The 23,454-nt window shown below is 41.2% G+C and overlaps 5 protein-coding genes across 10 annotated transcripts in view; all 5 read right to left on the bottom strand.

The window, feature by feature from the left end:
• Window positions 1-6,318, bottom strand: part of gabbr1a (gamma-aminobutyric acid (GABA) B receptor, 1a) — a 57,755-nt gene extending 51,437 nt beyond the window's left edge. For 2 of the 5 annotated variants that reach the window (XM_026317698.2, XM_026317700.2), the window contains exons 1-4: window positions 5,981-6,318; window positions 3,083-3,169; window positions 2,754-2,818; window positions 76-214 (exon numbers count right to left, since the gene is read on the bottom strand). In XM_026317698.2, coding sequence (XP_026173483.1) covers window positions 76-214; window positions 2,754-2,818; window positions 3,083-3,161 — 283 coding nt within the window. In that variant the 5' untranslated portion in view covers window positions 3,162-3,169; window positions 5,981-6,318. Of the gene's footprint in view, window positions 1-75; window positions 215-1,587; window positions 1,647-2,753; window positions 2,819-3,082; window positions 3,170-5,980 lie in introns of those variants that run through there. The other 3 variants (XM_026317702.2, XM_026317699.2, XM_026317703.1) reach the window with 3 other exon arrangements.
• Window positions 6,319-6,974: 656 nt separating this feature from the next.
• sh3bp5la (SH3-binding domain protein 5-like, a) lies at window positions 6,975-12,671 on the bottom strand. Its single transcript, XM_026317390.1, has 6 exons — window positions 12,447-12,671; window positions 11,896-11,958; window positions 11,352-11,480; window positions 10,285-10,449; window positions 9,270-9,443; window positions 6,975-9,021 (listed from the first exon to the last, which is right to left on the bottom strand). The coding sequence occupies exons 1-6, from the start codon at window positions 12,669-12,671 to the stop codon at window positions 8,476-8,478; spliced, it is 1,302 nt and encodes a 433-aa protein (XP_026173175.1). The 3' UTR covers window positions 6,975-8,475.
• Window positions 12,672-13,498: 827 nt separating this feature from the next.
• Window positions 13,499-17,142, bottom strand: mgat1a (alpha-1,3-mannosyl-glycoprotein 2-beta-N-acetylglucosaminyltransferase a). Its single transcript, XM_026317786.1, has 3 exons — window positions 16,918-17,142; window positions 15,032-15,961; window positions 13,499-14,818 (listed from the first exon to the last, which is right to left on the bottom strand). Exons 2-3 carry the CDS (start codon window positions 15,662-15,664, stop codon window positions 14,120-14,122), a joined length of 1,332 nt encoding a protein of 443 aa, XP_026173571.1. The 5' UTR covers window positions 15,665-15,961; window positions 16,918-17,142; the 3' UTR covers window positions 13,499-14,119.
• Window positions 17,143-18,218: 1,076 nt separating this feature from the next.
• LOC113136175 (uncharacterized) lies at window positions 18,219-19,601 on the bottom strand. The gene is made up of 2 exons (XM_026316734.2): window positions 18,641-19,601; window positions 18,219-18,569 (listed from the first exon to the last, which is right to left on the bottom strand). The coding sequence occupies exons 1-2, from the start codon at window positions 19,262-19,264 to the stop codon at window positions 18,477-18,479; spliced, it is 717 nt and encodes a 238-aa protein (XP_026172519.1). The 5' UTR covers window positions 19,265-19,601; the 3' UTR covers window positions 18,219-18,476.
• Window positions 19,602-20,879: 1,278 nt separating this feature from the next.
• Window positions 20,880-23,214, bottom strand: rnf183 (ring finger protein 183). 2 transcript variants are annotated; one of them, XM_026316732.2, is made up of 3 exons: window positions 23,032-23,214; window positions 22,776-22,853; window positions 20,880-22,371 (listed from the first exon to the last, which is right to left on the bottom strand). In XM_026316732.2, the coding sequence occupies exon 3, from the start codon at window positions 22,336-22,338 to the stop codon at window positions 21,349-21,351; it is 990 nt and encodes a 329-aa protein (XP_026172517.1). In that variant the 5' UTR covers window positions 22,339-22,371; window positions 22,776-22,853; window positions 23,032-23,214; the 3' UTR covers window positions 20,880-21,348. The 2 variants fall into 2 exon arrangements, with proteins under 2 accessions (XP_026172517.1, XP_026172516.1); XM_026316731.2 differs by lacking the exon at window positions 22,776-22,853.
• Between the last annotated feature and the right edge of the window lie 240 nt (window positions 23,215-23,454).

The following is a 23,454-nucleotide window of genomic DNA, read 5'->3' as shown; positions in this document are numbered from 1 at the left end:
AGGGAAATTTGTGCAAGTCAAAAGACGAGAAGAGAGGGAAAACACAGGAAGAAAATTAGATCTAAAAGGACTCACAACATCTGCTGTGTTGTGTCATGTCCGTCCATGTGCCGTTGGGTAAGCACTTCCTGACCTTGGGTCCCACAATCACTCGGTTTCCTCTGCAGATGTACTCAATCTCATAATCCACAGGCAAGATCTGCACACTGCGGATCTGCAAGAGAAACATGGACAGTGAGTGATTGGAGGGAGAGACAGCCATTAAAGTGATAGATACCAATGTTTCAAATTCACTCAAGGACCCTCTTCATTTTCTCTCTTGGGTGGCATATGGCTGTGACAATAAAACTCTACCAAGAAGAATATTTTATGGCAATATTTTCTGAATCGATGGGCTGTCACACTGAATTACACCTTCTCTCTGGCTGGAAGAGAGGGGGAAATAAGTAGGTCTGCCTAGGCTAAATGTTTCAATCTCATGTTGAGGTGTGCGTCCTAATGTGTGTGTGTGTGTGTGTGTGTGTTGAATGGCTCAGCCGTAGAGGTTTAGGTCATTTTTACACATTGCATCAGTCTCTTCTCAATTGAGTTTTGCTGCACTATAGAATTAGAATCAATTTTAACACTGCAAAACTATTTTCACTTTCTCTGTGCTCACATTAAATCTCAGGTTAAGTAACAGCATGATTTTTCCCCACATGACAACTACTGTAGTTTAGAAGTGTATTATGGTCCAGTGTGCAACTTAAAAACCTTTAGAAACCTGCAACCTCCCAGTGCACATACACTTAATGAAGTAAGAGACATCTAGTCCAGCAGATTGGCTTCTGAAATGAGCAATAGTTATATATCCATAGACATTCACTAGAATTGTTAAGTAGTTTGTCTGTAGAAGAACCATATAAGACACAAATGATTAAAAAGCAGGATATTTTTATGTGTCTTAAAATATGCCTGGAAGGGAATCTCTGAATTTACATTTAAATTAAATCACTGGCGTGCCACTAGAGCAGTCAGTACAAGCCAAACATTGTTCAAAACTACAGTACTATATTTTGAATTCTTGTGGCAATCTCAAAGATGCATAGCTAAACAATTTACATTTGAGGCAAAGGTGCAGCAGAGCATACTGCATATGATATTATCAGACAAGATGCTACAAGATAATTTTTTCAACTCTACAAATATTTAAGGGGAAGCAAAAAGGGAAAACTGGGTTAAGGCTTAGACAACAATCTTTAACTCAAAGTACAGTGAGTAGATTTCTAAGCAACAAAATATGACCCATGGGTGCATTTCCTGAAGTAGAACTACTATGGTGGCTGGAAATAAGCCACAGACTTTCTGCAACGAACCATTTTATGACATAAGAATGGCATTGTTGAACATCTAGTTCATGGGCCTGCACAGGGCAGACCCAAATGCAGACTGACAGGCAGGTGCAGTGAAGTAACTTTAATAATGAAAATGACAGCAGCTTACAGTCAGACAGGCCAGCACAAAAACAGCAAGCAGTAAGAGCAGAGGGAGCAGGAAAAGTCATAGCCCACAAAAAAAACAAACAAACAAACAAAAAAAAAAACCAACCAGATCAACATGAAGACCATAATCTCGGAGAAAGCAGATTGGGCTGGCAGTTTAACTAGTGGAGAACTGATGAGGAAACTGGGAACAGGTGTGTGATTGGGCGGGGAGGGTCAGGTGACTGGGAATGGAGGGAAAGTTTAAGGGCATCTAGTGGCTGGATGAAGTGTAGCAAGAGGCAGAGAGAATTACTGAGGCAGGAGGCACAAAGAACATGTTGCTTTGAGTTTAAATAACTACTTAAAAGGAGGAGGGCCTGTGCCATTATGATTTTAATAATAAAGTCTATAAATCTGTAAACATTGATGGATAAGGGTAAGGGAATAGAAAAATCATGGCCATGAATAAAATAAACAAATTTCAGTGTGAAACCTTTAATGGACCGATCCATCTACGTGCTGAAATATCTTATTTATCAACCCAAACATGGGTCAAGATCCAAAACTTCTGGATCCTACATTACCCACAATTCAATTTGACCATACTGCTTTATTAGATTGTCCCAGAGTTAGCAGTTTGCTGTTCAGTAGCTGATAGTGAAAAAATGTCACCATATAATAAAATGTCCCTTAAATTAAAGTAATGGGTCAGGATTTGGGTAAATATGTTCATTGGGTATTGATCAGTTACATGTAAAGATCAATACCACTCTCATGTGCCTATTTTCCAGTCATGCTAAGCTGTCAAGCTTCATAGCTTCTGTACAGACATGAGAATAGGAATTCTCTCACCTAACACCCCACAGCAAAACTAATAATCTTATTTCCCAGAATGTCAAACGTTTCCTTTGAGTTTCACATGCATTAATGCAACTTACTTTGGGTTCATATTGTGATGTCAGAACTCAAGGTATTTTGTTATTGAGTTGTTGTTAATATTTTATGATATCATCAGCTGAAATATCCCCCATCTTAAGAAGCAATGACCACCAGCTAATCTGTAGCAATGTCATCACTTTATTTTCAAAGACTAGTGGAATGTTTTAGATCTTCAATTCAATCAGGAGGAAAATACATGGCATTTAACACATGGATTGACAGATACAGTGTTAGCTGCTTAGTACTTCTAATGCTGTGTTTTCTGATTTGATTATTTTCTTCAGGCTAAATGTGGTTTAATGTGCTTTATTTGACAGGTAATGTAATTTGCAATAACAGCATTTCCCGTACCTGTTCTTGTGTCAGGCCTCTGTAGCGGATGCCCCCATCCCTGGGAGGCCGGATGATGGCACAGCCTGAAAACAAATAAGAATGAGGGACTAAGGACAGAAAGCTTCCTCTCTGTCTCCAGGTAATATTGATAGATCAAAATGATCTACTATCAATTTAGCTGACGCCTTCCTCACTGCACAAATTACAGTGCTTCTTCAGGTCACTTAGTAGTCTCCCTGGAGTTACTTCTGTCCATTAATGCAGATTGTAAACAGACACACACACAGCAAACGCACACACACAGACAAATTCCCACACATAGCCAGTCACAAACACATACAAATTACCTCCAGCTGATGAATTATGTATGGGCACAACAAGAGATGGAAGAGCATAGAGAATAATCAGAAACAATAGCTGTGCCATCTCTGGATCTGAAAGAGAAGGAAGAGAAAGAGAGATGTTTTAACAGAAAGGAGGGAAGTCTGACAGGGAAATTGAGGGGTTTGGAGAACCAGAAAACAGTATACAAAGAAATAAAAGGATTACTGAGAAAATATTCTTGCAGGATTGCATCACAGTCGTTTACAGTTCTCTGCTGTCTGTCCTTCTAAAAGGGATGCAACAACCTTTTGGCAAAAAAACCCCTCCCTTTTCAAGCTGCCAGACTGTGCACAGAGAAGCGCTGCAAGATGAGTCCACTTTTCTCTCTCTGCTTCTATTGGTATTTACACTGCAGACAGCTCAGGTTCAGTTGATCATCAGCTTTACTCCTTTTCAAAAGCCCTGTATACAGCTCTGGTTTTGAGGGCTGATAGTGAAGCTTTTGCAAAGTGGCTGGCACAGAAACATGTCACACCAAGGGAGAGTCAATAGACTTTAGAGTTTTCTTCATGTCAGGGTAGAAAACAGCTTGTAGGCCACAGACAGAAAAGCTTTCCACCACAAAGCAAATGGGTGCTTTTAGGTGTGTTAACAGCTTTTTAAGGTGCAATGACTCACCCAACCTGACCAACAAAGAAGCTCTGGGATGCACTAAGAGTACACTACTGATTTAGCATCGCACTCCTGTAACCTTGTCAGACTAACAAATGAAATTTAAATTGAAGAGGATCTAAATTGAGTACATATACAGAAGACAGGACATGTAGTCTTTGTAATTTCACACATTCTTACTCCTTGTCCAAACCTGGTGTGTGTATGTACTACCCAATACAACTCAGCCACCCGCTCCTCAGTTGGAGGTTCAGGTGTGTGATGGTAGTAGAAGGTAGCGTAGCCTTGAGCTGTTGGCCTCAAGCAGAGATGAGGACCAGTCTACCAAGTGGTAATAGGATCACTACTTTTGAACTCTGCACCCACCGGACTTTTTATTTTTCATTTGCAAACTTGTCGTCTCCAGACCCAAAGGTTTCTGACTCAAGTGACATCACTTTAGGCGATTTATCAGACTTCATGCAGCTCCTTCTGGAGCCGCTTTATATTTGCACAGATACAATATGACCTGTGTAGTGGAGTCCCCCTTGAAATAAAGAGTGAATTTACAAATAAATCAATAAAGTATATCAGTATATTATATTAACAAATAATATGAACAAGGACTCTATCTGACACCAACTGTCTAATGTGCTGATTTCATGACTACACACTGAGTGTGTTCTGCTAACCAGCAAAAAGTCAAAAGAGCTGAGACCTTAAATCCCACAAGCCCCACCACCTGGTGTGCTGTCAGGCAAGGACACACATTCACACGGACACACAGAGAGTTGTTTTTATACCTCGTGGGAACATTACATTGACTTACATTTATTTTCTGGAGATTTAACCTAACCTTAACTAAAACCACAACCTGCCTAACCCCAACCCTTACCTTAAGCTTAAACCAAGTTATCTCTTTAAAATTCAGTGATTGTGTGTGTGTGCGCTTGCACGGGCATTCTTGCTTGTGTGGTGGGGTGGGTGGGTTGGGGCATAATAAAGCAAAGCACTGTGAGGGAGACAGATGGCAGTGAGGCTTGCTTGTGGAAGACAGACAAACTCTGCTGGATACTTCATTAGCATTATCCAGTGTATTTTTAGAGTTCACTGACAAGACGCATGCAGGAGGTAGACACCACCACAGTGTGTCTTATGTGAGTGTGTGCGTGCATGGGTGTGTGTCTGTCTGTGTTGGCACTGTACAGTCCTGTGTGGGAAGGAGGGAGGGGAGGCAGCAGAGTATAAGGGGAGAACGAAGGACAGCCCAGCAGGAGTCATTAATATCAGCAATCACACACTGAGCCGGATAAAAGCAAACTATGTGACTGAGTGTAGCAGGGATGAGGCAGCCTAACCGGCACAAAGCCAGCTAACTCCATCAGCGCTCTGGCTGCAGTGGCACTGAGCAGACAGAGGGAAGTGGTGCCTGTCAACTGGCCTCAAGCTTTAAATGCAATTAAGGCTTCAGCACGGCAGACAGCACCTTCCCAGCTCCGAAACATTGCAGTCTAGTGAAACACCTTGTTACAAAAGCACCTAAAGCCCATCTACATTCACTTCCATCTCTAAAGTCACAGTTGTACACAAACTACCTATTTCCTTCTGTATTTATAATGCCGGAAGCTGCAATGGAAACGGATGGTGCGGGTCATTTCAGCACCACAGACAGCTCACACTTCATATTGTTGACAATGCATGGACTGGCTATTTCCCAGCACTAAGCGGGTCCACATGGGATTCACACACATGCACTCAGATGCAGTGTTTTGTGCACGGCGGAGCATGAACTGCTGAGAAGTGAGGGTCACAGTAAGGGTGCCACCAACCGTGTGCTGCCGGTAGTTTCTTGTCGTCTGTTGACAAGGGAATCCGTGATGGCCTGTAGAGGAAGGCCGACCGTATTAACAAACCCGTACAGTCCTCAAATGAATGGATCTGAAAAGTACCGGCTAGAATAACATGACATCTCATTGAAGCCGCTGAGTGTTGTTTAAAAAGGCGTAAAATCCCATCCTGTCATCCTCTGCTTCTGAAGCAGAAAAGGGTAAATGCAGACAGGATGGTGATGATTTCCTGCATGAAGAACTCAAACATATCTGGCCTGTACGCATCGAAAATGTATGGCCTTTGCATACAAATCGAAGCATCTGTCTTGATCCTCTACACGGCGATTGAAGCATTTTCTCAATAAATGCAGCTTAATATTGAGACCTACAGTAATAGTAGCATCTAGCAGCCTGAAGCAAGGCGGTAGCATGTGTACTTACTATTAGTTTCGATGCGCTCAGTGAAGATAACAGTACGTCCTCCGGGTGGGACCCGTCAGGGAAAGCCCGGTGTCGGATTATTTGGTAAAAATATGCATCTTTGTAACGCTTTGTATGGCTATTATCATATGGCTATAAATGTGCAAGCTGCTCCGTGCGAAAACTGAAGATTACAAAAACAAAACGTATCTTATTCGGGGTTTTTCCATGTATTGCAGTTGCGCATGGCAAAGGTAAGAAATGACAAAAATCCATACAAAAAATATACATGCACTATATACAAACGCATCCCCATAAACGACGAAACACCGATTCACCACACTCCCCTCCTTTTTTTCTCTCCCCCTTACAATCTTGAGCTAATTCACGACGTCATGATGGAGACGCACCGTGCGTAACAGTCCCTCTCACGCATTTATCCGATTTCTCCCCTCCTTTTCAAGATGAAACACGCTAAGGTCTGGGCCCACAACGGCAAAAAACATAATGAATCTTAAGAGGAGGCGTTGGATTTATGAGACGCTTGCGGCTTTATCCCACTGTAAATAATTATATCTCGGCAGGAAGACTAGACACGGATGGAGGTGCAGATATGACGCTGTGGTGTTAACAGTGACTACATTAAGCCTGCTCTAAAACCCGTTGGAGCTTAAGTCAACAAAGCAGCAATCAGTCATTTCTACAAGACTGCTCATGTATTAAATCAAAGAGCATCGACTTAAACCATCTCCCTCTTGTGTCTTTGTCACCATTTTCTGTTCCTCCTCTGCCATCTATTCTGAGATCAGCATTCTGCTTCATATTTATATATATATATATATATATATATATATATATATATGCTGAATAATTGAAGAAAGGCTGGGGAAGACATAACCTCTCCCTCTGCCTCTCACGATCTGTCTCTGTATCTGTAAAACAGGAAATTTACACCCCATCCTACCATATGATATAAAATGCTCAAATAAATATGAAAATATGTGAAACACAAGAGCCCAAGAAGTAATGTTTTATTGATTATAGGTATCATGGCGCATAAACTGGGTGACATCCTGACTAATTCACAAATGCCATTAGAAGGGTTGAGACTAAGACAGGTGAAGGTCAGAGGTAAACAGCAACAATGATTTAAATACATACAATAAAGTGTGGCTAACATGTGCACATTGTCAAATATTCAAATCAGCAGCACTTGTAACTGTACAGGTCAATATTTTCTAGCTTTGTAATAATTACATACATTTACAAGTCAGTTCTTGACTTCATTATTTTGCATCATACACTTTGACAATCAAAGTACAATATCATAAAATTAAAAAAATCTAAACTAAAAGTGAATCATGACTCTTCAGGTGAGTTGAAACAAAGTACTACTCGTGTTGAATGTGTTACTTCTGTGTCAAGGCACACTTCAAATTTGAAGGGCAAATTTTGTTAAAGACGAAAAAGGAAACATTTGCAGTAAAAAAAAAACAAAAAAAAACATCCACTCATAAAAATGTAAACAATATCCAAATAATACACATTTAAGAAAGGCTTTAACATCAAAAGACTACAGCCAAACAACACAAGAAAACATGGCCGAGCTTCATCATCATAACTTTAAGTGTGTCAGTGTCTGTTTGAGCATATAGCCCTGAATACGAGTCATAAATGTCTTTAAATAGCTAAGTAGGAGCGCATGCTGTCAGAGTGGTAAGTCCAATGATGCCTGTATCATCTTCAGATGCTATTTGTTCTATTCATTCGGTCAGGAATTTTCAAAAAATGCATTCTCTCGTGCCAAAAATAACAAAAGCACTACCTGCAGCATGTTATAGGACATAAATGTATGAAGTGTGTGTTCAGACGTGCAATCATTCTGCACTGACAGAATCATTTTTGTCATTCTTCCCAACAAACTAACCTCATGAGGGCGGTTAAGAGTGGGGATCACAGTGTGTAAGGAGAGACTCTGTGACCCTCTACCTTGAAGCGATTGCTGATGAGAGTCGACAGGACTAGAGGGGAAGCAACGGAGAGTTTAGTTTTCACCAGTCTCACCAAATCAGATCAACGATTAGCCTGGGAAAGCAAGAAATGACGCCTTTCTAAATATGTCTGTTCAAACAGGGCTTTTAATCTTTCTTTGCTTTTCCTTTATGCCCAAGGAACAAAATCTACCCAGAATCCTGCAGAGGAAGTGAATACAGGATCTGTATCCTGGAGGGATGTGAGCTCTGCAAAGTCCAGTAGTGTTCTAACTAGGCTGCAGTGTTAACTGTGATCAGCGTAATCTTTAGAATAACATGTCAGTCTACGTAAGTGTGCTTATTTACACCAAGTATCATACACCTACTGTATCACTCCAGTTTTACATTTGCTGCTAACTGGCTTATTTTACATTGGTTTGTACCAATGTGTTAAGGATGTTTATCCTATTTTGGACTTGTTTGATAATTCTTTTTTTTTTTTTGCTAACATTTTGTTTTGCAGTGTGTATAGCTGTGAAAGCCTCACAAACTAAAGCTTCTGTGGTGCTGCTTGTAGAACTGCTGCTGGCGCTCTTTGGCAGTCGTCTCTGTCAGCTTGTCTCTTCTCTCAATCACTCCACCTCTCTCTTTTTCCCCCTCATCCCCAGTTACACTGCCTACATCGCTGAGGTCTCCAAGGTGCTCGATGGAATCATATTTCTCCAAGTCGGAAGCGATGGTCTGCAGGCTGAAGACCGAGAGGGAATCTGACCCAGCACGCTCTCTCACCTTTTCATTCTCCTTCTCCTTGTATTTCTCCACCAGGTCAATGGCCACATCTACTCGAGTTTTCCCTGTCACACCACTGCTGCAGGCTCCACTTTCTTCCTGTACTTTGGCATTGGATTCAGCTCCAACCGGGGGACTTCGCCCACTGCAGACAGTGAGGCAGCCTCCATCGACTTGGTTCCTTCCCCTCTGGGCGTGGATCTGCTCGCTGATTTGCTCTAAGTTTCGCAGGGCAATGGAGTAGCTCATCTTCACTTTGGCTACATGTTGTTCCAGCTGCAGCACTTTAGTCTTGTGCTCCTGGAGTCACACAGAGGGCATAGCAATTTTCATTATCCATTCTGAAATTGATTTTATGCCAAACTGGAAAATAACCTGCCCCTGACCTCTAGTAAATCTATAAGACACTGAATATATTACAGCAGCAAGATGGCAGCATATTTACAACTCCACCACACATATTTTCTTTATGACTCTAGAAAAGCAGAGGTACAGGAATACAAAACACAGCACATGTGATACCACTGGGCCCTGCAGGGGTGCATTACCTCCAGTATGTGGTTGAACTGGGCTTTGAGCTCAAAGTAAGGTTTGGATTTCAGGATGACTCTTTTGAGGGACTTTTGCAGCATCTGAACTCGAGCCTCAGCCTCCTGACAGGCATGTGTGACGCGCATGTGCTCCCTCTCACTGCGCAGTCGCTCCTCCTCTGCTTCGTTCACCTGTGAATGACACACAGGAGCAGGGTGTCAACACATGCATACACACGAGCACAGAAAACAGGACTATTTGTTCATAATAAATAAAAGACATGGACCCATCACGTACTATCTCCACTGATGTAATAAAACCAGGTTCTGAACTTATTTTAATTTTCTTTTTTTTTAGATTGCTGGGTCATTTTAAGTTTGGTTTGCAAATGTCTAATATACTCTGATTTCGAGGGTAAAGGAAACACCACCTGCGCCATCAGCTGTCTAGCTAATTTTTTTTGATAAGTCAACCAATCAAAACCCACTAACAGTCTGTGAACGTGTCCAAGGCTGACAAATACCAGAAAGGCTAATTTGCATTCAGATTTTTCACACACAGCAAAGCAGACATGCTGTGGAGGAGAGAAGTAAAACTTACAATAACTATGCTTAATATTGTACATGCAGTAATTTATCAGAATACCTGTTCAACAAGCATAAGCTTGCAGAAAACCGTTTCACCCGCAGGCTTTTACCCACCACGGGCATGTTAGGTCAAAAGCGAATAGTTATGAACACGCTAAAATGAAAGATGCCTGTATGTAGCTGAACTGTTTAGCCTTAGTCATGGATCTTAAAATTGAACAAATTGCTGAGAATTTCTGGTTTAGCTTCTACTCCCAAAATCAGCCCCTCTTCTGTACCAGCTGTTCAATGAATTTACATTAGCATTAAGTGAGACCATGATAATAAACAGGAATATGTTTCTAGTATGGATAGTAATATTAGTAAAAATCATCTTAGATTGATTATGGCTGTTTCACAATTATAATACCTATGTATAGTATGTCTGCTTCATCTTTTTCATTACCTTGGAGGTAGCATGGTTTAGCATCTCCTGCCAGGTGGGATCCAGGGTGTTTTTGCCGTCAGCCATGAGGCCCTGCTCTGCCACATAGACCATCTCCCTGGCAGCTGTGTGCATAGAAACTGCTCTCTCGTAGCTCAAAGCTGCCTTCTGGGTCTCCTGCTGTGCCTACGGAGAACAGACAAATTTTTACATCCAACAAAACTGAAATATGACAAAGACGTCCCCTGGTTCTGTTCAATCCAATTACAATCAGATCTGTCAAACAGTAAATAATAGTTCTTTTAATTTAAAATGCTTTTGGTTTAATTAAACGAACCATAAAGCCAATAAAAGGCAAGCAAATGAAAATAGTTTTACGCTTTTAAATGCCACACATCACTCCTGTAGGAACAAATCAAGCATTTTACATCCAGATTGTTTGAATGCCTAAATCTAATTAAGACAAACTGCAGCTCACACCTGGCATTAGAATGGATTTTGCATGCATATTTAATTAACAGCTGTGATTCGATTTCTCTTCGCTGTTCAGATTTACTTTTACATATTGAAATCTGCAGTTTTTCATGATGACAGAGGAGGGTTACACTCAATGACAAGAACTCTTTTTCTATACAGACAACAAAGATTTAATGAAGGACGGGTGGCTCACTAATTTTCTCCTCACATGCGATTGGCTTACCCAAAGAACTGGACCAATGGGTGAGGTTGTGTTTGCAGGTCCAAACCAAGTGGAGGAAATACAATTCACTTTGTTGCATGTTTGTATCTGGTTCATGCTGTTTCACACTGACCAATTACAAACAATTTCCTCTCCTTTTCTTAGCAGAAGTCCTGATCTGTTAGGAAATAAGTGCTTGATCTAAGGACACTTCAGAAGGCCTTGCTTACACTGAGGTTAGAAATTAAACACCATTCTTAACAACATGTATCTAGTCATTGTAGTATTGTAAACTATTACATCTCAAACTGGTAAACTCCAAGATTTCTTAAAAATGTAGTTTATCTTCTCAATAATATTTCAAACACACAATAAAAGAGTTTTAGACAACCAGGTCTTCTGTGTGTACCTCTTTTGCAAGGCGACGAGCTTCATAGTATGGTCTTGCTTTCTCTATGCAGCTACCAAGTTGAGAGCTCTGAGCATTCAGCTTCCTGGCAGACTCTGTGAGGATCTTCCGGTACTCTGATCTGGCATCCTGGATGGTTAATCCATGAAAATGACAAGATTAGATTTAGCTGTAATGGAATGATTGATTCGATTTCATACAAGAGTTTGGTTGAAAGTGAGCAATCAATTCACTGAGTGTTCAAACACAAATGCATTTTCCATTTTAACTTTTTCAGATCTTATGCACATAAGATGTAGAAAAAATTATCATATTGATTTGCACCTTCTGAGTAGACTTAATAAAATATTTAGAAACAGACACATACTCAACAATTTCCAGGGTGGTAGCAAATGTTGAGTTTTTATTCTGTTAAAAACAAGCATGTTTATATTACCATCAATTAGTATCTTTTCCAAAGTTTGTACTGCTGAGTAAGAAGATCAATCACACGCCCATAACTTGGTCAAAAGTGTTTCTCTTAAATTTGTTTATTTTTACTTACATCCAGCTGCAGCTCTAATCTGTTGATTTCTGCACTGGCTTCATTGAGGTGCTCCAATTCTTCCTGCGTGTGCAACGGAAACAATACAAAGCCGTGCTATACAAAACACTGAAACCAAATTTTTAAATAACAGGTGCCTCAGATCAACAAACAACAATGACTGCTGTGTCACTGCTACACTACACTACACTTTCACTAACATGCCCAATATGTAACATGAATATTAAACACATTCAACCATATCAGGTTTTCTATATTTGTGCTATGATGATCTGTAGTGAGCTCAAATACCTGGAAGTGGTCTTTATAAATCACATGTAAAACTATTAACAGCTTCTAAAGGCGTTTGCTGAGGAAATTTAATGGGTTTTTTTTGTTTGTTTGTTTTTATGTTTTTTCCATGACCTGCAGACGCCCTGCTATTGTTTTTAATATGACTATAGCAATTGTAATAAAATCATTACAATCTTGCTGATTAATATATCCACCCAGCTTGGTCGACTATGAACAAAGAGAGCAAACATCCAAACATCAGCAGTCAGTTCTCATACCTGGATCCTGGGGTCCAGTTCCTCCTCGTAGGGACTGTGCAATGGTTCCCCGACGCTTTTTTGTTTGTCACTTTCGCACTTCTCACTGGTGTCCATTTCTAGCGTTGTTCCATTCGTTTCGTTAGCTTTGACCTCCTTATCCCCCCCGGGAATAACCTCCCTCCAATCGCCCGCGTCTGACTCCCCGGACCCGGCAGGGCTCTCCCGGAGGTCGCCCGGCTCCATTCCGGGCCAAGACGGTTTCGCTAGCAGCAGCGTTAGCCAGCTAAGGTTGCTTCAAAAGCAGACCGGTGGCTACTTTACTACAACCTAAAAGCTCGGCTCCGTTAACGACGCTTGAGCAGGAGTAAATAAGAGAATAATCGCGGCGGTGGCGAGAGAATTTTTGCAAAGCGCCATAATCAAATCACATCGAAACACGAACACACCGCCGTTAGCCTGCCCTGCAGCCTAGCTTAGCATGCTAACGGGCTAACGCGATCAATGGGCATATAACGGTTAACGGTTGCTAAGGTGAGAAAAAACAGCTATCGTAAAGGGAGGCCCGTCACTATGTCCTCCCATCGCGGATCTTTGCACCTCCATCTCTTACCGGTTCTTCATTACTTCAGATAGGCCGGTTTGCCAGCGGGTTCACGTCATTATTATTAAATCTAGTAAACAAACGACAACTAGCTTAGAGAAACAGACGCTCTAATTTGGACCCACACGGCTACCGTAGGGAACCACTACGTCACCGATGTCAAGCGAGACTGTATAATCCCTTTTATTTATTTTTTCAGGAGACTAGTGTAAACATGTACAGGCAGATTGTAATCTACTCCGGGATTGTCACTAGCATTGAAGATCTTTTGTATTTTATTAGCTCTGTAATTTTCCTAGATGTTTCCCCCTATAGTCATCTTATTCTGCACTGACTGAATTGGATTTTATTTACAATACTAAGTAAAAGTTTGGGCAAGTTAATTCAGTCTATTCAAATGTTAATGCATTTTTTAATAATAAATGAGAATGTATTATTTCTGAAAAAGTTCAATGAATGAAGTCACTAATTTAAAAACAAAATTGTATATGGTTTTTATTCAAAATATACAATTGTTTTGGTTTGCAAGATGACAAACCAGTGACGACGACGATTCTGAATCATGAAACAAAATTTGACATCAAGAAGAACTGATTTTCATAAAAGAAGTAAAATAATGGAAATCATCTAATGAATTATAACGTAGTTATGACCAGTCATCAACACTATAAGGAACCACACCACAGATTATGACTTCATGTTTGTACTGGACATAATACGTTCCCACAAGCTACTAGAAATTGCAAATAATTTAACAAAAGTGGCAAACTAGGTAATTGCATTGAATGCATCAATGAATGTCATGTGCACATGTAGGATCATATAAAAACAAATCTCTTGTGAATTACAGGAGATTAGGCTGCATCCATACTGTAAGAAATGTTTCTAAATAATGAGAAAGACCTGAGTAGCACTGGCAATGATCCCTACACCACAAAGAGGAACCATCATCATGGGCAACAAAGTAGAGTACATATCATTCAACCAAAGAGAAACTTTAAGGGCACCAGTCTTTGGTCTGAAAAGATCTCCTCATTTGACAGATGGAGATTTAAAAAAGGCTGCTGCACATTGGTTTTCTACTGGATTATCAGCTCCAGGTGGGATCATACTGGCTCCACCCTGGAGGAGGGGCTAAGTAGATTCTCCTTCCTCTTGAAAGGAAACTGACAACCCCTCGGTACCCTGTCCTCGGGACTCCAGACTTCAAGTCATCCATGATTCCCAGGTTCCTGGCAAGTACTTTAAAACTCTCCTTATTTGAGTACTGAAGGCGGAAGGGCCCAGGTCCTTTAAGTTTCCCCTTATTTATATCTTCATATGTAACCACAGGAGCACTGTAAACTTCCTTGTCAAAATCTTTTCTGTATGTCTCCTCTTTCAAGTAACTCAGGTCTAATTTGGTGAAAGGCACAAATTCTGTATTCAGTTTAATGTAGCGCAGGTACTTGTCAAAAAACTGACCCAGACTCACACCTTGCCTGCCGAAGGTTAAAGTGCGTGAGATCTCTGGGCGGATACAGGCACGGTTGCGGCGCTGCTCTGGCTGACGCATCCAGTCGTCCCAGAATGAAGCAGGCCACTTTGGCTCCAGCTCCTCCCACACTTCCCTGAGGAGCATCCACCCCAAACCAGGAAAGAAGTCTGTCCGGTAGAGCAGGTTGGCCTTGCCAGGATCCACGTAGCCATCCCTACCATTGTCATTCCAGGCTGACGCACACCACAGACTAGGGTCAGCTTTCAGGAGTGGCAATAAGGCTCGGAAGTAATCAAAGAAGTCTGGCGCCACCTAGAGTAGGAGATGGATAAATTGACGTCAGTTTATGGCTCCGATCAACAAGTGTAATCACCTGTTTTAAAGGACATATCAGCTCTAAAACATGAAAACATTTATTATTTTTGCTTATGCAATAATGTATTGCCATATAAATGAATGAACATTTAAATGATCCCTGGGCTTTTAACTGGGGTAATTTAATTATTTAATAGATGATATATTTACCTCCAGGTCATCCTCTACAATCACAACAGACGAATGAGAAAGGGTTTTGAAAACTTGGTTGAGAGCCCAGTGGTAATGCCTGGAGATTTTATAGTAACCCTGAAACTTCTTGTGCTCTGGTCGCACAGCAATATCCGACAGATCCGGTTGTTTCAGATGAGTTACTTGGTTACCATAAGAACGAATCACCTCAGCAGTCTCGGCATGTCCGCAGTCTTGACTTACTATGATTGGGGAAAGCTCTGCTGAAGGCCGGAATTGCAGGAGTTTATCCAAGCAGCGCTTCACAGTGACCCTGTTACATGCGATAACCAGGATAGGAATGGCAGGCTCGGGAGGCATGATAACCTTTGATCTGTTTCTGTTTGACGCCTTCCACAGTGTTCGATGACTCTGGATCTCAATCAGGAAGTTTTTCTGTATTTCAAGCTCTGCTTCCAATGTGTCTGCAATTCGGAGCAGATCTCCCATCAGATCATTAGTAGGCTTTTCAGCCACTTCACTGTGCTTTTGGCCAGTCTCTTCCATCTGGCCAGCTGGGGGTCTGCCCCATAACAGAAGCACCAGTATGGCATTCCAGGTGATAAACAGGAATGTACCACAAAGAATGAGTGAGCTTCTCTTGCGGAGCATGGCCCAGAAACTTAAAGGGAGGAAGGGGGGTTCAGCAGGACAGGGTCTGAATTGAAAAACGTGTCCTTATTACAAACAGCAGGAATGGGATATGGGAAGCGAAATCTATGTATGATCACAAGTGCATGATCAAAGACGTGAAGTCAGACCTTGTTGGCTTGCTATGCAGTTACTGAAGTTACAAGGACACGATACAGTGTCAATGAAGATAAAAGCAGACGAAATATAATAAAGGACAGGACTCATTCTTGAGTAACGGTGTGATTCTGGTCCTCAGCTTTTAATATCCTCTTCCATCTGAAATAATAAGAACATATGGTACTTTAAAAAGAAGAATGTAGAGCTGCAAGAATTAGTTCAAGCAACTTAAAAACGATTGTGTTTCAGTATTTTTTAAAGCATAAATAGCTTTGGACATTATCTTGTTACATCTTCTCAAATAGTTGATGCGATCTGAATTTTTCTTACTATTTTCTGACAGTATATTCAAGTAAATATAATCAACAATTTTAATAATTTTATCTATAACAAAGAACAAAAAATCAAATTTTATACAAAGTCCTGCATTCAAATTTGTACCTAGGTCAAAAAGCATCAAAATATAGTAGATAAGTGCTGTTTATGCAGAATGGCAAAATTCACTTTAATGTATCTAACTGAATTATAATTATGGATGCATTATTTTGTAGTGGGGCTAGTAATGTTGGAGCTAGTTTAAATTACTTTACACACTGCAGACTAAGTACACTAATGCAGAGGAAACAACTGCTGCCATTTTAGACTCCAACCTGAAAATGTTTCATATTCTCACAATTTATTGCTTGAAAAATGACTGAAAAGATGCCTCGACTATTAAAATACCAGCTAACTTGTTTTCACTAATAGTTTCGATCCTATATAGTTCGAAACGATTAAGACGCTGCAAATAACGGTTAGTTGCAGCCCTAAAGGCTTGCAGTAAAAATGACTCAAATTACTAGAAACGCAGGATTTTCCAAAATAAAACGAAGACAACCAGCGGCTAATGTTAGTGTCCAGTTCGTAGTAAGTTGGTGGGAGCTGGAGCGGTGATTCACCCGACGGTTGGATCGATTTCCCCTTATCACCTGTGGCTGCCTCTCCCAAGAAGCCAAAAACACGGACAGTCAGACTAAAAAACAACTCCAAACACTGAGTTTTGACATCCTAGCGATACGACGGACAGGTTATTACTGTAAATACCTTGAGAGGAGCGTGCTGAAATTAGCCCTTACCCTGACACAGCCACCACTTCTACACATTTCTTCCCCCGTGTCTTCGACGACAACCGGCGAAGTGACACGACAAGAGTCGCGTCCGGTGTCAGACTGTCCCCTTGTCAGTTTCCCAGCTATTAAAAAGCTACTTAACACCCTTTTTATTTGTCTCGTTTGTCACAAGACTGGAAGGAGAGGAGGAGAAAAAGTAACACGACGACTTCCTGAGCAGGAGTCGGTGAGAGGAAGTCCCGCCCTAACTGTCACCTTGAAGAATTACGTAACAGTTTTGACGTTCACTCTGCGGAGCTCACTAAAAATAAAATAAAATAAAATAAAATAAAATAAAATAAAATAAAACCATAGAATAAAAAAATAAACAGCAAAAAAGCTAATTTCTGATAATGTCTTTTTACATTTGACTACTGTTAACAATATCGTTTTTGTGCTTTCACTGCAGAGAAGTGTTTGAACATAATTTGCATCTGTCTTGGGAGAGGATAAGGAAATGTGCATCGGTTCAGTAGAGAGTTATATCCTGTTAGAAAAAAAACAGCTGATTTTGCATTTTTTTGGTACTGAACAGCAAACAGAACCTGATAGGTGAAATGTCACTTTTAAAACTGCCTCATGTTGAGCAACCTGACAAAGTGCACTTCAGGTCTCTTAAGGCTGGTCTTAAAGCAATAAAACAATGATTTAAATTCAATCAATCATCTACTGTTGATGTCTTAGATTTCAATCTAATTTGACTTGTATGCATAAAAAACTACTAACCACTAATCAGTGAGTTAAAATGCTAAAATAGACACGAGTTATGTATGTACAGGGTATGACTTGTGTGCACATATGTGAAAGAAAATGTGTGGAGAGAGAGAACTCGATGCATGGTTAAAATCTGGCTTTCGTTTACTCATATGCATCATACGTTTTAAAGCAAAAGTATCTTTCTTTTCCAAGTTTCCCTCTTAGCCCTCTGCAGGGACACAGATGGAGCAGTAAGTTGTTTTAAAATTATTTCTACTTATCTCTGGATTGTTCACGTGTAGTCATGCTGAAGAGGACCCACTTTAATAAAATGTGTTATCATTTTTGCTGTGGTCTAAAGAGACTATGTGTTGTTCCACTTTATCTGCCATCACTATAAGTGAATATTTCCATCTGATGCTACATGCACATTTACTGTATAAAGCTTTTACTCGGGCTTGATTTAGATATTTTGTGGGGTTTTATAGTTTTGCTCCATTCCAAAGGAAAATTTTATTCCACAATCTTTGCAAAATAAAGTTTGTGCAAAACATACAGGCCAAAACCAATAATAAAATGCACTGTCAATATTTTAATTATACCCACTATAAAAACCTTGAACAGTAAATAATAAGAATGCAGGACTACAGTTCAGTACAGTTCACTCCATGACTTATTTTTTACGTAAAGCAAATTAAAAAAAACAACCAGTTGTTTTTCTTTGGGTACTGGGCTGAAGTCCAAATGTTTCTGTGCACTGTGAAAGCCAAGTGAAAGTCAATAAATAAGGTTGGGTCACAGTGTATTTTTGGTGCTGAGGCCTTGAACTCTCAATCAGGTCTGTCCTCTGTGATCCTTTGTCCACGGCCAGAGTTGTCTTTGGAGGCGGTCAAGTCAGCGGAAGTGCCACTTTGTCCATTTCTCTGAAAAAGAAAATGTTTTCATATAGCAACGTTTTTAAAATGTATGTTAGAAATATAACATTAAATCTCACCTGCAGGGCATCCAGTTCATCACCAGGGCTGTTAAACCTCCACAATAACATCATCTCTGACAGCAGAGCAGTCAAAGATGAGCAGGTGCTCTTTAGTGTCGACACGAGAGACTGCAAATGTTCGTTTTCCATCGGACACGGGAACGATATGCACACTTTCATAATACCAGCTGGAGGTCCACTGGGTGCACGGTGTGTTTCGTATTTAATGGTTTGGATTATTTTAGAGCACTTATCAATTCCAGATAGGTTAAATGTCAGGCTGCGCGCCAGCTGACGCACCAGCGCGTTTTGGAAGCCAGACGCAGCTGAGTGCTCGTGCGCTGGGGGTTTCAAATAATTAAATCTGTTCATTTTCCTTAAATCTTTTTCTTTCGGTGTTTTTCTATGCACCGAGGACGGCTCACGCGACACAGTTATTCTCCCACCATACACAACACGCTCTCTTTGGAGAAAAGCCTCACAAGCTGACGTCTGGTTTTGGTTTTCGCGTAGGGCCCCACCGGCCAGTCCGCGGCTGCACACCGAGGCGGAAGGCCGCTTGGTCGGCGGACTTCTGGGCCAGATATTTCCCCGACATCGGAGAACAGCGGACAAAGCAGACGCGGAAGGAGTGGAAGCCATAGTGGTCGGTAACGTCCACAACAAGACGTGTGTCTTCGGGGGTTTCTCCTTTAAGGTTTCCAAAGTTCAACCTCTACCCCAGCAGTCACATGAAAGGTTTCTTTGCGTTACGAGTGGATTTGGAGGCTGTGGGCTGGGGAGAGGTTTGAGGGGGAGGGGGTCACCAGACCATATTTGCCTCCATAGTCCCTTAGAGGGGCTCAGGTGGGTGTGTCTTTAGAAGAAGTTGAGCAAATACTGAAAAGCAGCAAAATCCCTGCATTCAACATTTTCATTAGGTACAGAAAAAGCAGTCAAATGTTCTTATAGTATCAGGAATAAAAGTACTAAGAACGTATAAATCTTAATAATATCATTACTGTACTATCATACTTGAATATTTTTGATGCAATAGCATATAAGTAGTATTTAAATGTAGTAGTTTGTGAAGGTGGCTTAAGCATTTTGATTTTAATGCAGAATGTATCATATTTTAAAATCTAATTCAATCTTTAAAGCAACAGTGTATGACCCTGCTCCTGGGAGGCCACTACCATGCTTGTTTCCAAATGTCCCTGCTCATTACCTGGATCAGGTGTATTCAGCCAATCAGAACCTGGAAGATACCATGTCTGATCAGGGGTGAGTGGGGGAAGCCAAAATTAACTGGTATCTTCCAGCTTGAGGAAATGGATTGCCCTTTTCTGTTCCAAAGTAATGACTGAATATTTCTTCTCTCACAAATGGGCAGAAGTATAAATGGTAACACAAAAGTAAAGTTTCTTTAAATTGCACTTAAACGTCGGTCCACAAAGCTACCTCTGTATTTTGAGAGAAACCTGTATGTATATGTAAATTTAAAATTTCAGGGGAAATCAGATACAACAGGATAATCACTGATCACTGACCATTTTCAAGTTTTGGTCTCCACCATGTCAGATATTGTGGTGTAAAGGGATTTGAATGGATCTTGGGGGAGCGGGTTAGTTTAAAGAAAGTTTTAAAACAGAATATCTAAAGTCACTTACACATGTACAGCTCGGAAGTAAGTTTTTTACTTGCTACAATGTCCTTATTATGGGAATACAGTTTTAATTGAATAGTCCTGAATCAGATCACTAAAATTAAAATTTATCAGACTCGCCTGTGTTTTCTGCAGAGTTCATTGTGGACATGGATGATTTACATGGCATGTGTTTTTCCACATCATGGCAAAGATCGTATTCCTCATTTTACAGTCAAAACTCTCAGCTCTAATATGTGACTGCACCTGAAAAAATGTCCGGAAGGTAAATATACTCATGCTGTCAAACAGGTTTGTCAGCCTCAAAGCAGAGAGCTACAGCTGAGCAAAGGGCCACCCTGTTAACTGCTCTGTAAACACCACTAGAGGGTATCAGCTGTCTTAAAAAACCCTGCAGGTTTCTGAAAGAGAACAGGCAACAGCACTATTTTAACAAAGTCCCCACTATAAGGCATTCAGGTAAATAAAAAGAACTCAGAGCTGTTCGAAGGTAGTTGTTTAATTTCATAACCAATATAAAAAAATCTTGATTAACTACAGAACAAGGACAACTTACAGAAATCTGTCATCATGCCTTTTGGAAAAACTAAGTCATAAGTTTTTAGTGTCTCAATAAAGGTTTTATTTAATGATGTGGTGAGGAACAGATCTCAGCCTTATAAGGAAAAAGAGAAATATATATAGCTATGTACCACCTGAGTGGCTTATAATGTTTGTAAGAACTACAATCCCTGAAGTGGTTACTGAGATCAGCCTGATGCAATTCAAAGATACTCACTTCCTTCCTTCGGAGATTCATGCAGTAATCATTATCAACAGTTTGCTTACAGATACAGTATTTCTGGATTTCACAGTAATCAGATAACACAAGTGTTAAACAAATGAGAGTCCTGTCCATCCATTGTTTAAAAAATGTTGCAGTCCTTGTTTTCTTTCGTTTCTTCACTTCATGAAAACCCGTGCTTAGTTTTTCCTTCATCATTATTTGCAAAGCATAAAGGTAGATCACTGAGAATCACAACAGCTTTTTGTGTCACATTCTCTTTAGTTTCCTCTTTACAGCCCATCCATCCCTGCCCCTTCAGGGTCTCCCTGGGTTTATTCCACCACCTGCCCCCGAGGGACCAGGTGACGTTTGGTTAAATGAACCAATAGGCCTCCGGTAAATGAAGTTTGGTACAATCACAAAGGCCAGAATTGCCACCAGGAAGAGCGCCACAGCGATGGTGATGATGGAGGCCACTACAGCGTAGTAGCACTGGTCCAAACGAAACAACCTGCGCAGGCGACCCCTCACTCTGTTTGGAGGCCTGCCTACGTCCACCACAGTGTTTTGGACTATTCCCTGCTCTATTTCACTCAAGTGGTGGTCACCACCTGCTGGCATCTGGACATCCGGAGTCTTCATGGGCAGGTTGACAACATTAGGCTTAGTCGGGCTGTTGAGAGGGGGGCTCTTCAGGAGCAGCTTCCCCTTGCTGCGCTTGAAGCGGATGGACAGAGCTCTCTGCATGTCTGGTGGGAGTTTGCTTATGATGTCCTCGTTGTTGCCCAGGCGGGGAAGGTCCTGGCCGTGGGGGAGCTCGGTCACCTCCCGACAGACAGGGCAGCATAGCATCTTGAGCTCCGGAGAGGTCACATTAATGCGAGCAAGACACTCCAGACAGAAGGTGTGCCCACATGCCAGCAGCTTTGGGGTCTTGAAGATGTTATCATAGGAGCAGAAGCACACAGCACACTCAGTGTCCTCTACATCATCTTCAGGGGGCGTCTTCTTCCTCCAGCTACTCTCTCCATCTCTCCCGTCTCGTCTTCTGGCCTCCTCACTCCTGCCACGCTTCCTCCTCTGCCCCTGTTGCCTTTCTCGTTCTATCCTCCTCCCTCTTCCCCCCCTCTCTGAATCGGTGCTCCTTGATCTCCACACTTTTGCAGGCCTCTCCTTATTCCAGTAGTCCCCCTTGCTGTTCCCCTCTTTTTGGCTGAGTTTGGGTTTGACATTGGGTGCCAGTTTGGTCTCGTGGCTCTGGTTCCAGCTCCCCTCAGGCCTCGGTCTCTCCCTGTCATCACTCATGCTGGTGGAATGATGTTAGGAGCAGAGTGCCACCTGTGGAAAATTAAACCAGGCACAATTTTACTGTCTCAGTGCAGGAAACAGATAAGAATTTACCTACAGCCACACCGCAGTTGAATGACGATGAAGCAATAACACCTAATCTCATGCTATCTAATACCTTGAATATAGTAAAATGCTATCTGTTGATTTTTCTCATTTAATCAGCATGCACATGGTGCTTTTGCTTTGATAATGCTGTATTTGTTTTATAGGTTTTCCTGGACTGAACTCATCAGCAAATGTAGTAAGAGCTGCAAAGCTAGGTTATAGTTCAGGAAGATGTTATGATCCTGCTGTTTCAGTGGGTTGAAACCTCTAAAACTAAACCAAAGGTGACACTGGACTGTGTCACAGCTTCATTGTTTTGAAATGCCATAGCAAACGTTCCATCATATCTGTGTATCTTAGGCAGTCCTTCGCTTTGTTTTTAATCCACTGGAAGCACACAGCTCACATTTAAGCTGCTGATTTCTCTGCAAATGTAGAAATTCCAGTGTTGCATTTGAAAGAAGTTGAGGTTTAGTTACCAGCAGTGTTAACAAACCTTCTGTCAATTAAAGATTTAGAAGTTTCGAGGTTTCAGACCAGCACAGAAAATCTTGACTGCCTTGTGGTAAACAATCAGGACAGAAACGGAGCACACGCACTGACCTGCTGAACTTGATGAACGTCAGATCACGTAGTCAGAGATGATTTGTCAAGTAGCACAATCCTTTTGTGACTCACTGCAGTAGGAAATTGTACATATCCAAGCTTCATTACTAAAAAACAACTAAAAGCGTAATACTACAACTCTTCTGGTCTCTCTGCAGCACCTGCTCGCCTCTGTCTCTCTTCCCTCTCATGCTTTAGATAATCATAATAATTGTAACATAGCACTGCCTCCTCTGAACCCTCCTCTTGCTGCCTCCCATCCTCCCTGTTCTTCTCTTGTCAGACCAGTTGGACCAGCTGTAGTTCAGCCAGAGGTTTTTGTTGTATCCGAGTGAAATGTGTAGATAATCAGGCCACTTACTTACCACATATCAGATCTGAAATCGGGGCACAACCATATGGTAGAGAAAAACAAACATT

Source organism: Mastacembelus armatus, chromosome 16 (assembly GCF_900324485.2).
Source record: "Mastacembelus armatus chromosome 16, fMasArm1.2, whole genome shotgun sequence".
Taxonomy (NCBI): Eukaryota; Metazoa; Chordata; class Actinopteri; order Synbranchiformes; family Mastacembelidae; genus Mastacembelus; species Mastacembelus armatus.
The sequence above is the reverse complement of the archived record's forward strand: the minus strand, read 5'-3'. Positions and strand labels throughout refer to the sequence as shown.